Source organism: Equus quagga, chromosome 11, assembly GCF_021613505.1.
Source record: "Equus quagga isolate Etosha38 chromosome 11, UCLA_HA_Equagga_1.0, whole genome shotgun sequence".
NCBI classification, from domain to species: domain Eukaryota; kingdom Metazoa; phylum Chordata; class Mammalia; order Perissodactyla; family Equidae; genus Equus; species Equus quagga.
Window position 1 is genome coordinate 83,349,783 of NC_060277.1, and position 17,414 is coordinate 83,367,196.

Here is a 17,414-nt window from a genome sequence, read left to right on the forward strand (position 1 = left end):
ACTCCTGCTGTCCAGAACACTGGAGATTCACAATAAATGTTAACTGAGTGAAATGAGTGACCATCAGCGAAACCGTGCTGCCCTATAAAGCTGATATTTTTTAATCTCATTTACTTTGCTACTATCCAGTACATTTAAAATATCTCATTCTGAGCATTACATGAGACTCACACACTATTAATGTTCCACAAAGTTAAAAAGGCAGCAAACTCTTGTGACCTCAACTCACTTGGGCTGGCAGAAGGAGTCTGAAACTAGGACTGTGGAACCGCATCTCCCGTGAGCCACACCACACAAACCTCTGATGGGTTTACCCGACTGCTCTCTGATGGAAGAAACGTTTCCCATTCCGTCTCCCCTAGCCCTTCACACCGTCTCTGTGTGCCACCTGGGGCAGCTTTCCAAGAGACCCTCCCCAGGTTGGCACTGACTTATGGACCCCCTAGAGAAACCCTCAGACTGCCAATCCAAGGACTTTCTGTCTCCGAGGGTGGTCCCCACAAAACTCCCAGGGCAGTCTGACCTGCCGCTCTAGGCAAGACTGAGTCAGACACACGAAGTGTCAGACTTGGTTCAGGCCAAGAAAGAAAGTGTCTCTTGACACTGCCTCTACTCCACGTGCAAAAGAGGGCCAGATTTGCCTTTTCCTCCAGCCCCCAGAGACTGCCTACCCTCAGCATCAGCCCTTTGTTTTCTATTTGGCCATGCTCAGAGATGAATTTTTCCCATCATCTGGGAAACAGAGAAGGATCGGGTCCATTCTTCTGACCCCAGACAGGGCTATACTTGAACTTTCATGTAAAACCACCATTTAGAAGACCTATCAAGAAGAAAATGTCTTGGAAAGCAGGGAACGAGATGTGGCCAACCTTCAGAGTTACTTCACCAGGAACCCTCTCCTTCACCTCCTCTAGGCCCCACTGAGTCAAGTCCCCTATTCCACATGCGTAACACTCATCGCAGTTGTAGTTTTACTCTTATGGAGGTAATTATTTATCGTCTGTGTCTCAGACACTCAAATATCAAATACTATTTACGGAATAAATGGATGTCTTTTGGACTATGGGCACCGTGTGACCTTGATTTCTCTTTAGCTGCTGCTCCCCCAGGGCACAGCTGGGGCCCCAATTAGTTACAAACCATTCATCCCAAATCTGTCAATACAATTCCGTTGTTCAGCTGTCAGCATGCCTTTGGCTTTCTCACTTTAATCTCCCAATTCAAATAAATTCAAAACTCTAGACTCTGACATCTGTGGCTGGGCTCCCTGCCTTTCCACAACTGGAATTTGGAAACTGAACTTAAAACTCAAGAGCAGAAAAGGGGAGAGGCACTTTCAAAAGGATGCCTGTATGTCTAAAGGCCCAGCCCTCACCAGCCCAAAGAAGGATGTATTTTCTTCTAAGAATTATTAAATTGTCATCTACTGTTGCCATTTACTAAAGGAGAGGAAAAGGAGTAGGGTGGGAAAGAGAGGTTGATTCTAGAGCAAATTTCTGCATTTCTCCTGTTACGGGAATGGCAGATAGATTATAATAAGAATTACAGTCTCTTTTCTTTTCAGGCCTGGAACATCAAGGGGAGCCAGGTATGTTGCCAGTGCAGCTTTTTTTTTCATAATTTATGAAACCTCCACAAAGCTAGTTGCTTATGGGTCAGTCTTCCTACTAGATTGTAAGCCATTCCTGGCCAGAGACTGTGTCTAGCTAATCAGCCCTCATACCCAGCCCAAAGCCTGGCTCTCGATAAGAGCTCAGAAAGTACTGGCTGAAGGATGGTGGGAAGTGAGGGGAGGAGGTAGGGAGAAGTCATCTGAGGCCCTGCAGCAACTGTCAGTAAGTTTCCAGGACTTTATAATGTATTAATTTCCTATTATGGGCCCATGAGAGGCCAGGTACTTGATATGCATTATCTCAATTAATCCTCACAACAACCCAGAGATACAGGCATTATTATGATTACCCCTGTTTTAAAGATGAAGAAAAAGCTCAAGAGAAGTTAAGCAATTAGTCCAAGGTCAAATTGCTCTTGTGCTGGAAAATACCAGAATCAGGATTTGATCCTGGACACCACCACCTCCAACAGATCCTTCAACCCAGACGAGCCAGAATAGGGTCTAAAGACGTGCATCCTTGGTCCTTGAGCCTCCCTCCCAGAGCAACAGGGAGAATATCTCCCAGAGGGAGTCTAAGTCAACTAACTATAATGCAAAATGAAGATGTCAAATTCTCTTAAAACACCTTCAGATTCTCAGGGTTGGCTTAGTGCTTCAACTTTTAATTGCAGAAACCTGAGAAAACACCTGAGGGAAGGGAATAACTTGACCTAGAAGGTGGGACGATGGATTAGGCACAAGAAAAAGCTAGTTTTTGGCTCTTGTCATTTCTTCCTGCTAATGGGATACTCAGCTTTAAGGCTGAAGTCTCGTGTAAGGATGGTTTTTCCCCTAAAATCCTAAAGGAAACAAATTAAGAATCATGTAAGCAAAACTAAACAAAAGCCGTATTTAATTTATGTTTACATAATACACATGTTTATACCACTAATACAGCAAAGACCAAAAGAGAATTCATTTCTACTTTTGGTCTATTTGGCAATGGGTCAATTTAGGAAGGAATCCCCAACAGATAAAGACCAAAGCAGGAAAAGAAGAGATAAAGGGGAGGCAAAGATAATGGATGATACACAGGAGCAATACAAATAAAAAGAAGAAAAGTGGCAAAAATAGAGCAAAAGAAGGAGGCCAAAGGTCAAGGATGCTTAGTAGCTGGTTTCTGCCAGGGACATCAACCACCTCAGTGATTTCTGCACCTCAGGCATGTGTGGGGTGGGCTGCCTTAGAAAGGCCTGGGAAATATTTTTTGGAGTTGTTTCTGTTTGCTTGCTTCTATTAGATACTCCATTCTGAAAATTCTGATTTTGTAGGCCTTTGGTGGGGCTAAGGAATTCTTATAGCAGCCACGTTTGAGAATCTCACTTTTGTGTGTGTGTGTGTGTGTGAGGAAGATTGTCACTGAGCTAACATCTGTGCCAATCTTCCTCTATTTTATGTGGGATGCTGCCACAGGGTGGCTTGACTAGCTGCGCTAGGTCTGCACCCGGGATCCGAACCCACAAACCCCAGGCCAAGGACACAGAGCGCACAAACTTAACCACTACACCACCAGGCCAGCCCCTTGATAATCTCACTTTTGAAGACTCCTATTACCTATATCAATTAGCCATTGTCCACAGCTCTTCCTCCTCAAGAGGTCTACTGTGAAAGGAAGTCCCAGTCCACTTCCACAGAGTTGCTCGAAACTGCAGGAATGGCAGCCCAAGTAATATCCCAGCACTCTCCTTCCCACTACTGAACTACTGAACATTCCCCATGCATTGCCTCTTATGTTCATACCTCTGTGCCTTTGCACATACCACTACTGAACTACTGAACATTCCCCATGCATTGCCTCTTATGTTCATACCTCTGTGCCTTTGCACATATCGTTCCCCATGGAGTGTTTCTACATGTTTAAATCCTCTTCATTCTTCACAGCCCCATTCTAAAATGCTCACCCTTCTTTCTGTATCTCTGTAACGACTTTAAACTCCTTCTACTTGTACTCTGGTTATCAACACATATGCCTTAATCACTCCTATTTCAGCATATGCTGTTAGGGGCAGGGGCCATATCTTAACTCATCTTTATCTCCCAAAGGTCTTATTATCAGTTGAATGATTATCACCCAGAAAAATAAAACAAAACCAAGGTTGAGTTTCAGCCCTAGGCCAGAGGTTCCTCTTCTCTAGCTCAAAATAGGAACCAAAATTTTCCTGACTCAGGCAGGATATGTTCCAGGCCTATTCTGTCCTGCCCCTGGTACTCCCAACCAGAACACCACTGGAAAACAAAACAAAACAAAACAAATCATTAGGAAGGTTAATATTTTCTATAACTAAATTTCATATCAGACAAAACAAATTTTATTTGTTTATTTATTTCTTCAGTCCAACCAAACTCAGCCGCTGTTCACACCCAGAAAACCCTGTTTGAGCCTCAGTGGCACTGATCTGCCATGTGGATATCAAGCCTTCCTTTCCTGGCAAGAAACAGACAAGGGAACTTCAGACCCCAGAGGTTAATTTCACTCTGAGCTGGCAATCTAGTTTCAGATCAAAGCCACTAAAAGTCTAGACATACCACATTCTCAAGACCACCGGGGGAGGGCTGGCTGCCCTGCGGCCCAGGAGACAGGAGAGCACAGTGCTGCTGGCCCAACCAGGAAAGGGGAATGTGGGTGGCAATTTCACACCTCACTGGCAGACTGCCTCTTTGCCCCGTCACTGAGAGGAGCTAGGTTTTGCCTAGTATTGAAACATTATGGGTTGTTTAGAGTTTTGGTCGAGAGTTGGTATTCTTCCATAATGTACACGAGTAGAAAGAGCCCTGGGCCTGAGAAACAAAAGATATGGTTTACAGTCTGTGCTTTGCCCTAATTAGCTCTGTGTCTTAAGCAAGTTCTTTTTGCCTGTTTTAGCCTCGATGTTTATATTTCTAAAATGTAACATCTAAAATAGATTTTATTTTTATTTTTGCTGAGGAAGATTCGTCCTGAGCTAACATCTGCTGCCAATCTTCCTCTTTTTGTATGTGAGCCGCCACCACACCATGGCCAGCAACAGATGAGTGGTGGAGGTCCATGCCTGGGAACTGAACCCAGGCTGCTGAAGCAGACTGTGCAGAACTTAACCACTAGGCCACCAGTGCTGGCCCTAAAATAGATTTTAATACAATCCAACATACATCTAATTAAAAGAGTTACAAATCATTAACTTGAATTAGAGAAAATAAAAATTACAAGGTCAACACTGGAAAAAATTAGGATGCAGGGCCCTACAGTTGCTAAAGTCAAGCCACAGATTTGGCTCTGTGCTTCCTGGCAGCCAAAGCAAAAAGAAAAACATGATCAGTTATAAATTTCCAATTGTCCACAAAGAAAAATCATACCAATTCCTTGGGAGAGGCTAGGCTTTTCCTGGGTTTTTGTTCCCAAAGAAATTTCTCCAATTAACTTCTTAATGGGGACAGTAAGTGAAGTTGTAGATAAAGTCTTCAACAATATAAACCCTTATGAGAAATGCAGTAGGAAATGGTATGAAGCTATTTCAGACAGTGTCCCTCCGTGAATGCAAAGGGCAGGTCACTAAAGTTCACCTCAGTAAAAACAGTTCTGGAGGGGCTGACATAACACAGCCCAGGTATGCAGCTCTCATTTGGCCCTACTTAATCCAAGGACAAAACTAAGAATGGCCAGAGGAACAGGTAGACAACACGTCCTTCCAAAAGCTTCTGTAAATATTACTTCTTCCACAGGGGTGTTTATTAAGAGTTGAGCAGCAGTTTGCGCTTAGGTGATTTCTAAATTCCATTCCAGTTCTGACAGATCTAAGTGACATTTTTGGTCTTCATTTACTTACACTAATTTAAGATTTGGTAGTTTTTCCCCTCTTACTGCCCACGCCCAAATCAATGAATTGGGAATTCCTGCCAGTCAGAGAGAGGAGGAACCTAACTATCAATTTACTGTTAGTGTTAATAGCTAACACCAAGGGCTCACGTGCCAGGCTGTGCCAGTTTCCCCTTGCATTCTCTCACTGAATCCTCCCATCAACCCTGAGTGATAGCAACTATCATTAGTCCCATTTTACAAAGAAGGAACAGAGATTTAGAGAATTTTAGCAAATTGACCAAGGTCACAGAGCTAATTATCCAGATCTTTCAGGTTCCAAAGCCCAGGCTCTTAGTTCTACTTACAGTGCCTTCTAGTATTAATGAAATGTGATTACTGGTAGAAATGCTTATGTTTGTCAGAACAGTGAGGCCTAGAACAAGGCTACTGCAGGAGGCAGGAGTTGTTTATTAACAACAGCACAATAACAATGGAGCCTTTAGAGACGTTGGTGACCTATAAAAAGAATAAAAGCATGAAAAATATTGTGAAAAGCAGGAATTCCAAAAGAAAGTAATTCCAAGAGAACACTATCCCATCCCAGGAAGAGGGAGAGAAAAATTCTTTTCTTTTTCTTCTCTTGAAAATAAAGTATTATTTCCTACTCTTAGAGACTCTAAGTCTTGGCTGTCTTTAGTCATTTATTCATTCATTCCACCAACAGATAGACATGTATCCAGTGCTACCCCATTCTAGCCATTAAGTAGACAATGTATTTCAAGATGGTATTGAAGTGCTTTGAAAAAAAACAAAGTTAACAGGATTAAAAGACATGAGGTTGGAAGGGAAGAGCTGTTGTAGATAACTGGCAGGGAGGGGCTCTCTAAGACCCAAATGAGAGAAACCCATCATGCAAAGCTTTGGAGAAAAGGCATTCTGGAAAAAGGGACTACCAGTAGAAAGGCCCAATGAGAAAAACCAACCTCTACGTTTTAGAAACCTCAAGAGGCTGATGCATTTGGAGCCGACTGCAGCAGAGTGGACCAGATGATGAGCGGTAGAAGAGGTGGGAGAAGGTAGGGGACGAGGGCAGGCCGTGCAACACCTACAGAGAAAGGAGTTGGATTATGTCTGAAGGGCAATGAGAAGCCACTGGAAAATTGTAAACAGGGGAGTAGCCTAAGCCGATTTACTTTTAAACCCTCCAGAGCTATATTCACAACACGCAGGGAAATTTAGGTAGGTGTGATCCTCTAAAGATGCAAGTATGTATCATCTTTTGTTAAGGATAATATCACTGAAAAAATGATCAACTCTAAAAAAGACACCTTTAGCCTGCAGGCCCTGGCTTTCCATCATTGGAGGCTAAAGTTCAACAAGATGCTTCCTTTTCCAGAGCTTTAATACCTCTTCATGCTAAAGGAATGCAATTGTCAGAGCACCCAGTGGTTTGGTTGACAGACCCCCAGGGAAATGCCAAGAAAATTTACGAAGGAAATTGATCCTGATCCTCCATTTGAATCCCACCTGAACATCTCTTCCCTCTGCTTTTCCTATCCCAGGATATCCTATCCTTTGCCATCCTTTTGCTGTTTTCCTTTTTCCATAGGCTCAAAACTAAACATTCTAAATGTGAGCTGCTCGACCAAACTGAACAGTATTAAAGTTAATTTCAACAATCCTACAGTTAATGTGGCCATATAAGGCATACCTTTGGCAGGAAGGACCATAGTTGAATTTGAATTTGGATAATTTAGAGTTCTTTTTGAAGCTAAATTGCAGCTTTGATTAATTCAAGGAAATTTCTTTTACCAATATGTTGGGACGCAATTACTAAGAGAGAAACATCCCACATGTGGATGCATCAGGTGTGTGTGTATGTTTGGCCTGAAGGTAGAGAGAGAGGTGACAGCATCAGAAACCAGATGACTAACAAGATCCACCTGCATACAGGAGCAGAGATGTCGCCACAGGAAAGAACCAGGGTGAGGTAGGCAAGGAGGTGGTGGAACTCGTGCCTCTTCTTACTAATAACTTTTGAGAAACACCTGACTCCCTACCTCCCCAAACAAAAATAAAATCACCAGCCTGCCCTTCCCCCAAACTACACGGCCTGGAATACCCAGATACTAGACAAAATCAACCTTTTCTGCTGGCCAATTGTTAACACCCCAGGCATGCTGGTTGTGTTGCTGCCTCAAAACCATTAAAATCATTCAAACAGTGAAAATTCACATAATCTGTGAATAGTACAGCAAACTCGTCAGCACAACTCACAACTCCAAGCCCACGTACCAAGAAACGAGAAACATCCAGTGTACAGAACAGTGAACAGCAGCTCTCAAAGGGCTGGGGCTGGGGCAGGGTGGTGGGAGGGAGGGGGGCCTGTCTCTTATGGCCAAGGCTTCACAGCAGCTGAAAACAAACAACACAACACCTTTAGACTTTTCACATCGTAGGCTTTGAAACTGACACGAGAGAGCTTGGGGTTACACAGCATACGGGCCACGTACCTGCCTAAGGCTTTGCACTTCATCTGCAACTTAATGGCTCTCACTTTTCATTGCCCCCCCATTCCCACCAGATCAGAGTTTCTTATCAACCACCTGCATCACAATGTCATGGCCCACTTAATCAAAATGTGCCCCACTGAGGATAAGCATTTCCAGAGGGGACTGACAAACTGCATTTTTTAAAACTACCAGGTCATCTTTAGGCACATTTAAGTTTAAGGACCTCTGCCCTAGAGCAGTATTTCTTAACTGTGGGCCATGACCTGTTTGGTCAAGAAATCAAATTAATGGATCATGGCCAGCAGTTGAATTTTTTTTAAGTAGAAAAAATTATAAATAGAGCACACTGCAAGCAGTGAGGGCAACTGTTGTCTCCTGGAACTTATTGGAGTTCTGGACCTCTGCACAGTGATGTGAAATGTATTCCTTACTGCAGATCCCAGTCAAAGTTTGAAAACCCCTCCCCTAGAGGGAAGGAAAACAGTATTGTTGTGCACGGTGTTTACTTTCCATTTTCCACCCCTAACTCCAAGCTTCTTGATTTTAGTTCAAGCATAAGATATCAAGACAGATGCTACAAATACTGTTAACAAATCCTAAACTGATAAGGCAAAGCCAAACTCAGGAGGAGGATGAGCCCAAAGCCCCACTCTACTCCTGCCTGAGACCCTTATCACAAGAGCTGGGGATAAGGGACAGTGCCAAAGGGAAGTTTGTACAACTCTCCTCAGGCTGGACCTGTCCCTTAGTAAAGAACTTTTAGCTACTCATATCACAGTTCAGAAGAGTTAAGATGCTCCTCACAGGGGTCAAGACTCAGCCACAGCATTAAGTGCTAAGGAAATGAGGGGAGGAATGGACAGCACTCAGGTTCGGCCCACCTTTGCAGTCCTGTCACAGTGAGTAAGACAAAGGAAAGCCAAGGAAGGGTGACTCCAACTCCACTGATCACAAAGCCCTGAATTCTCAATACCAAGAGAGCTCTGAGGAGCATAAAGCACATGAGGTCAAGACCCACCCCAGAACCAGTGACATGAGTTACCCTGGACAAGTCACTTAACTTCTCAACTCCCTAAGTTCCTTGCACTGCTAATGTTCTGTGAGCGAGTGGGGTACAGGGAAGCAGACAGCTCTCCCTCCTGCTCAATGCTCTAGGACAGGGAGCCCCATCTTGCACATCTTGCTGGACCAGAAGAGAGGAAGGGCAAGGAAAAAACGATGAGTCCCTAGCTGCCTCGTTAGCCTTTAGACTCACCAAAAGCAAGGACTCACTGAAAACAGCCTCAACACTCCAGAAGAGCAAATTGACAAGGAGGCCAGAAAGCAAAAACCCCAGCAAAGCCCAGGACCAGTTTCCTGTGCCATTCACAGCGTTGGGACTGTGGGTGGGAGGGTCAGCTACATGCAGGACGGAAAACGGAGGACACTCACTCACTTGGCTTAAGATCTTGTAAGATGAGAGTGAAGTCAGAGGTGGCAGTCTCCTGGGCTGGGTCCAAAAGAACAGGTGGTTCTCCCCACCCCCAAACGGGAGAAAAGCCACCACTTGGGTAAAGACACCCTGAGGAGGTCAGCGGCCAAGGAGGGTGAACTTGAAGCAATGAGAGGTCGGGGCTGCCTCTCAGCGCCAGTTTCTGGGAGGCACTCGCTGGAGAGGCCCCCACATTCCGTCGGGCAGGAGAGAACTGGCGCCCACCCCCTTGGCAAGGACACTGGGGAGGCGCCGGAAAGCGGCCAGGCAGGAACTCGGCTGCGGTTACCTCGGCCCAGGCCGGCCAAGCGCTCCTGGGAGTTTTCGAGGGCGGCCAGTCGCCCATCGGCGGGGGCCCCGAGGGAGGTGCCCCCGGATCCAGTGTCTCCAGCGGAGAGCCAGCATCACCGGAGACAGAAAACGTCCGAAGGCCCCACCCCGGCCCCCATGGAGTCCGAATCCGCGGGAAGCAGCAGGGACCGGGTCTCCGGGTCCCCTGGCCAAACCGTGCACCCCAGACTTGCCGGACTCCTCGCACAGCTCCCGGGCCCCGACCCGGGTCCACGCGCCACCCCGGCTCCCTCGGCGGCCAGCCGCTGGGGCCCGGCAGTGTTTGTAAACAAACCGGTCACGTGGCCCCGGCGGCCCGCTCCCCGCCCCCTGCGCCCGCTGCCCCCACGGGGACCCCTCGCCAGACCCCGCCTCGGCCGCGCAGGGTAGAGGGTGCCGCGCGCTCCGCCGAGCCGGGCTGGAGGGGCCCCGGGACCCGCGCCAGCGTCCGGTGTCCGGTGCCCGCGGCCAGGCGCCCCGGCTGACAGCGCGCCCCGCGCCCACGCGCGCCCGGCCCGCGCGGAGCTCCCGCCTGGCTCACCCGGCAGCAGGCTGCCCCGTCCGGCCGGCGCTGGGCTCGGCTCCGCGGGGGTGCGCTGCAGCGAAGCACCGCCCGGCTGGCTCCCGGGCTCCCGGCGCGCTCTTAAAGCCACAGTCTCCTCCACTGCCGCCGCCGCCACTCCGCATCCCTCCGGGTCGGGGCCGGGGGCTGCCCTGTGACGGACGCGCCCCCTCGCCTATCCCCTCGGCTCAGCACATAGCAACACGCTGCGGGTTGGCTCGGCACGGCCACAGCCCATCCGCGCCGAGCCAATCAACGGAGGACGGAACTCCGCCCCCCGCTTCCCCTACCTCCCACCCCCCACCCCTCTGCCCTGGCCGGGCTTGGGTGCAGGGAGTGTGGCGAGTGCTGGGGCTGGCCCGGCGAGGCTCGGCCAGCGGAGCCTGGCTAAGCAGGGCAAGTGGCCGGGAGAAAAAGGAAAAAGGGTGATCGGGATGGGTGGGCTCTCAGCGCCTTGGAGGAGACCGCTTATTGGGGTTTGGGGTTTGTTGCCAGGTCAAAGCTGGGATTCCCAGAAACTGGGGTAGGGAGGGGGAGGCTTTATAGCGCTTCTACTTAGAGGACCAAGATAGTAACTCCCTCTTTACACCTTAGCCGTCCCTAACCCAGAGCCCAAGTTACCTGAAGAGGCCCTCAGGACCCGGGACAGTTGAATTTAATAAGATAGTGCCAGCCCGAGCCGGCCCAGCCAGGCCCTACTCGGAAGCAAGGCATTTCCCCTCCTCTGCTCTGCCAGTAATTTCGGTGAGTTAAAAGCAGGAAAGAGGCCTTAGAGGGATTGGAAGATGCCCAGCCCCCTGTGGTTAGCCCGGGAGAGTAGGATGGTCAGTGACCAGAGGGGAGGAGCCCACGTTCTGGGTCAGTGAGGTGGTGCTTTCCAAGGAAGGGAAGGTTAAAAAATAAGCCCGAGGCAGTCAGGAAATCCAGGGAGGCACCAGGTGGGTGGAGTGAGGCAGACTCCCAGCAGGAAAACAGGTCAGTTTGAGAAAGAATACCGACAGGGTCAGGCGGCCGTTTCACTGGGCCACTGAGGTTCTGCAGTTCCTCAGAGAGCAGCAGGAAACCCCATGTTCCATTGAGCAGCAATCAGGATGCCAGGGGCTTCTAGAGGTGCAGCTGACTTCAACCCCCTTCCACACACTGGTTTGCACATAAACCAGGAATGGTATTGGGGTGGATCCCCAGGTGGCTCAAACTTTGCCTCCAGCTCCATCCAGCTGTCTTTAAAACAGATTTGATTCAGTTAATGTACATTGCATTCAAATTGTATTCAGTTATTATACATTTCACGGTTGGGTGTGAATCCAGTCCTAATGTTAGGAAAATGTTAGAAAAAACAACAAAAATACCTCAAATACATCAGTATCATACATGTGTGTCAGTCTCAAATTTGCACTTTCAGTGTAAGCAAGAGCACCACGTCACTGTTCACAATTGACAAACTTGGAAAGTCTAAAACGGAAGGAAATGCTTTTCAGATAAGAAAGAATCATGAACAAGAAAAGCTTAACACTTAATCCTTAATCTAAGAAGATGTGATGGATTCTTTAGATTATCAAGAGCTTGATTTCTAGCCCTGATCTGCCTCGTGGGCAAATTTCTTTGTCTCTCTAGGCCTTGGTTTCCACATTTTAAAACAAAGAAGATTGAAATAGGATGATCTCTAAAGTCCCTTCCAGCTCCAAAATTCTAAGTAGGGCCAGAAAGTCAAACTTGTTACAACATTTTAGAGGTATTCTCCTAGTGAATATTTCTGTCGCCAGATCACCACTCCCAAACAGTAGATGCTGCATTCATTTAACACCCTAGGATATTGGTATGTTATGTAACAAGATTGGTGGCTACTGTTTCTGTTTAAATAAAAGATAATGTTAGCTAAGGAGGACAAGCCTGGCGTAGTGGTTCAGAGGGAGATCTGAGGACCCCTGCAGGTCTGCTGTGTGTATGCAGGGGACTGGAAGAAGAAACTGGACTGCAGGACGAGGAGACAATAGAACCAGCCAGCTAGCCAACAAAAAAATATTTCGTGAGCCTGATCATGCCTCCTCCCAGTTAAAAGAGCCAAGCATTGTGCGTTGCTAGACGAGAAAGTAGAAGTAAAAGTAATAGGTGAAATAAAGTAGTAGAAGCAACTTTTCTTCCTCTCTGAAAGCAAGCACCTCTAATTGCCTCTCAGTACATATTTACTCAGTGCCTATTACGTGCAGAATTTCCTGCTTGACGTGGATGATAGTACTCAGAAGAATCTACTGAGAAGAGAGAGGCTGAGGCCAATGGAGAGTGTGTGGAAATGGACAGATATTTATCCTGTAGGGCAAAAAAGAGATGGAGAGATGTAGGGAGAGATGTAAACAAATTTGTTCAGATTTAGCCAGAGGGCTGGGCTCTTTTTTGAAAAACAAAAAACGAAAAACAAAAACCCCTGGCAGTAAAAGCTTGAGAGATTCCTGGCCTCAAAAACAGGTTATCAACCTTGCTTTGTCAGTGGCACTGTATCCTTGTCTCCTCTGTGTGAGGCCAAATTCATTCCTTCCCAAAGCCTTTGCAGCCATTCTTTTCCAGCATCCTCTCTCTCCAATCCCATGTTCCTACTATGTGCCACATCACCATCATTACTACTGTGAAAAGGGTCACTTTTATGTGCTCATCTTATTCAGCGTCTTTAGTATTTGACGTGATTACATCTTTCTTTCCCTCACCCCCACACCAATCCATCAGCAGGTCCTGTCAGCTCTCCTTCAAAAATATGTATTTGCTCTGCTCACGTCTATCTCTGCTGCTACCACCCTGGTAGGAACCACCAGCATCTCTTGCCTAGAGTAAGCAACAGCCCCCCAACTAATCTCCCCGCTTCCAATGCATTCTCTGTACAGCAGCCAGATGGTACTTCTTCAAAACAAACTCCTTCTGAGGGCCCACAAGCCCTGCTGACCAGGCCTGCCAACCTCTCTGGTCTTCCCCCACGGCACCTTTTCTCATGCTGCTCCACTCAAGCTAGCTGCCTTACTGTTCCTCAGACACCCAGATACACCCGGCCTCGTCCTGTTATATTGTTTGTATTTTACTGTTCCCTCCACTGGAACACTTTGCCCCGGAAGGTTGCCTCCTCATCCATCACTTGATTCTCAGGTCAAATGCCTCCTCCAGAGAGGCCCCCCTGACTACCCAATCTTGCATGCCTCCCCAGAGTACTGTCGATCATACCTTCTGCCAACTTATGGTCTTCATAACACATATCACTCTCTGAAATTCCCTTGTTCATTTATTTACTTGTTTTCTGTCCCATCCAGCTCTAAAGTGTAAACTCCAGGAGAGGACCAGGGACCTTGTCTGTCTTGCTTCCTGTTGTATCCCCAGTGCCAAGAACAGTGTCTGGCACTCAACGAATATTTGTGGAATAAATAATGGAACAAATGAATGAATATGCCCACCACCTCCCACCCTTGTCCTTGCAGTTTCTTTCACTTGGATTGTTATTCTCCCCTTCACCCCCCTTCTCTCCCGCTCTGTTCTTCCCTCTCTCTTTCCATCTCAAAGCCGTTTGCTCGATGACTCAGTCCAAAGATCACATCAAATGTCACTCCTTTGGAGGAGTTTCCCCTAACCTCCCTAAAAAAAAATTAAATTTTCTCTTCTCAGTATCCTCAGTAACACTTTATTCATAGCTCTATTGTATCACTCAACACTCTGCACTCCCTATTAAGAGCTATCAGTTACCATCCTCTCTGCCAGTCCCTCCTGGGCTGGAACCTTATCAGATCGTCTTTGTATTTTCAGCACCTGGCACATGGTGGCCCTCCCCCAAGGTTTATATCTGAGTTGAATCCAGTAGGGATCCAAGCAGGAATGGATAGGGTCTGTCCTCAGAGTATACTGATCAACAGATAGCAGTCTTACTTTGTACTGTGACATTAAACCTGAAACTTAAGGATATTCTGCAATAAAAGGGGCAACCTACATTTTAAAATCACAATACAATGGAAACTTCCTGGAGGCTAAAGGTTATAGGCTCTCACACTACCGTACCGCCTGGGAAGACGTTGCCCTCTGCCTGTGTCGGGAGGGGAGTTGCTCCTCCCAGGCCTGGCTGTACCCCCTCCTCCCACTTTCTCCCACAAGTAAAGTCCCATGACATTGCATCAGAGAGGAGGGCCTGGTGCCACCTTCCTGCGGACAGATCATGGTAACAATGCTTTGTTTCTGTATGTACAATAAATGCTTTCTCTGATCTTTGTCCAAGTCCCGCATTTTCAGTCATGAAAGTGGCTGATCATGTCCTTTTCAGACTGTAAACGGGTAGGGGTTGTGCCTCAGCCCTCCTGAACATACCCTAACAAAACAGCTGCTATCATTTATTGAGCATATATTGTGTTTCTGTTCTATCTAATTATATTTAATCCTCAAAGCAACCATTAGATAAGTATTTTTCCTCATTTTTCAAAGAAGCTGCTGCTATGGAATTTAACTCTGATCTCTCTGGCTTCAAAGCCCGTTCATTCTCTTTCTTTTACATCATCAAACAGTAAAAATGCTTCTCTCCTCTTCTCTTTGACTATCCCAATCACCTTTACAGAGAAACTCATCCAAACATCAAACAGCCCCACAAAGCAAAACCCTATGCCAAGCTAAAGGGCCCAGAAACAAGAGTTGTAAGGGCTTAGCGCTTGTCTTAAAAACAACGGTAATGATAATATTTATTTGGTGCTTCCTACGTTCTAGAAGCTGGTATAGACACTTTACATGCATTGTTTAATTGAATCCAATCTTCACAACAACCTTATGAGAAAGATAATGCAGGTATACATACCTTAATCACAGTTCCAAAATCCAAAAGCTCTGAAAATCAAAAGTAATTTTGGGGTCCCACCCGGTGGCACAGCAGTTCAAATCCCTGGTACGGACCTATGCACTGCTTGGCACGCCATGCTGTGGCAGGCGTCCCACATATAAAGTAGAGGAAGGTGGGCACGGATGTTAGCTCAGGGCTAATCTTCCTCAAAAAGAAAAAAAAAGTAATTTTGATGCAGTGCATATGGAACAATAACAGGGCAGGAGTATTCGATGACTAAAATCTGTAGGGTAAAAAAATATTCGACAGGATACAAGCAATTTTATTTTCACAATCTACCAGTAGTACTCTCATTGAGTCTCCTTTCATTTCCAATCCTTCCCATGTGGGCTAGTCTCAATATTTGTCTAATTAACGGGTTGTATCTCACGATCAATTACAATACCACTGAGGATGTGTCTCTTCTGCACAACTTTTAATTTTCAACAAAATGATGTAATTAATAAACCATAGAAGATTTTTCTATGTTCCACTTTCAAAAAAAAAGTTTGACACAGCACATTTGATGGCAAACTTCAACTGACATGACGTCATTCATAGGTTTTATTAATCCCATCTAGTATATTCATTTGTCTCCCATAGGAATATTAATATTTGAAAGAGCTCATACTCCCTAGGGTTTTATGTAATATACAGTATATGCACTGAAAGAATCTAAACTCTAAGTCACATCTATCCCAGGGTTTCATATACAGGATTGAGGACTATATTGTTATCCCTATTGTACAGACAAGTCAGCTTAGGCTCAGAGAGATTAAGTAATTTACCCAAGGTCACAGAGCTAGGAAATAGTAGAGCTAGGATTAGAAATATGTCTGTGGAGGGGCCAGCCCTTTTGGCTGAGTGGTTAAGTTCACGTGCTCCAATTCAGCAGCCCAGGGTTTCACTGGTTCAGATCCTGGGCTCGGACATGGCACCACTCGTCAGGCCATGCTGAGGCAGCATCCCACATGCCACAACTAGAAGGACCCACAACTAAAATATACGACTATGTACTGGGGAGGTTGGGGGAGAAAAAAAAGGAGAAAAAAAAAAAAGATTGGCAACAGTTGTTAGCTCAGGTGCCAATCTTAAAAAAAAAAAGTCTCTGGAGAAAAAAGATATTTGGAACACATATGATAGACGAAAGGTTAATTTTTCCGAAGGCGAAGGATCTGAAGTGACAATTCACAGTAGAGGAAAAAGAACTTGCAAAGATATGAAAAAATATTCAACCATACTTATAACAGAAAAAATGTAAATTGAAATTACAATGAGATGCTATTTTTATCTTATCAGATTGGTAAGTAGTAAAAAGATCAATAACATTGTGTTAGACAAGATGTGAAGAAATGGCCACTGGTGTTCATAGGTAAATTGGTACAGTTCCTATGAAGGGCAATTTGATAACCTCTCTCCAGATTAGGAATTAATATACTCAAATTTCACTTCTAGGAATTTATCCTTAAGATATACTAACACATTTGCACTGGTTTAGCCTGTAAGACAAATTTTGTATCAAAATTTTCAACTTTATTTCAGATTTATTTATTTTTTTGAGGAAGATTAGCTCTGAGCTAACATCCGCTGCCAATCCTTTTCTTTTTGCTGAGGAAGACTGGCCCTGAGCTAACATCCATGCCCATCTTCCTCTACTTTATATGTGGGACGCCTACCATAGCATGGCTTGCCAAGCGGTGCCATGTCTGCACCCAGGATCCGAACCGGCGAACCCTGGGCCACCAAAGCAGAATGTGCACGCTTAACCACTGCGCCACTGGGCTGGCCCCCAGAATTTCTTTTTGTCCACTGACTTTACAATTTTCTACTTCCATATTCTCTTTTGAACCAACTTTGCCATCCTGGTGGTTTCTTCACTAATGAGTTAAGTAAGACTTTAATGTGCTTTCTATGCCTTTATATTAGAAATATGCTTTTTACCTTATAGACTAATGCTTTGAAATAACCTAAATCTGTCAATAAAGGATTGGTTGGATAAATTACACTGTCTCTATACAAAAGAATACTATGCAGCTATTAAAAAGAGGCAGGTCTATACATAGATGGTCCATGAGGGCAAGAATCTTTGGTTCCCTAATGAACCTAAGCACCCAGAACAGTGCCTGAGCATATAGTAGTCTTGGTTTGCTTCTGGTGTGATTACAAACAATCCCAAAATATCAGTGGATTATGCAAAAACCATTTCATTTTCCCTCACGGATATGTAGGACAGCTATGGTGGCACAGCTCCAGACTGAGGGTTACAGGTTGGGTTTGGCTG

The 17,414-nt window shown here is 45.8% G+C and overlaps 1 protein-coding gene across 9 annotated transcripts in view; it reads right to left on the reverse strand.

Annotated features, from left to right (window-relative positions):
• The window catches only part of YPEL2 (yippee like 2), a 61,555-nt gene extending 50,511 nt beyond the window's left edge, over window positions 1-11,044 (reverse strand). The window contains exons 1-4 of one of the 9 annotated variants that reach the window (XM_046675258.1): window positions 10,285-10,465; window positions 7,725-7,844; window positions 6,413-6,534; window positions 5,548-5,945 (exon numbers count right to left, since the gene is read on the reverse strand). In XM_046675258.1, the coding sequence (XP_046531214.1) occupies window positions 5,929-5,945; window positions 6,413-6,534; window positions 7,725-7,844; window positions 10,285-10,430 (405 nt within the window). In that variant the 5' untranslated portion in view covers window positions 10,431-10,465 and the 3' untranslated portion in view covers window positions 5,548-5,928. The other 8 variants (XM_046675264.1, XM_046675259.1, XM_046675267.1 and 5 more) reach the window with 8 other exon arrangements.
• Between the last annotated feature and the right edge of the window lie 6,370 nt (window positions 11,045-17,414).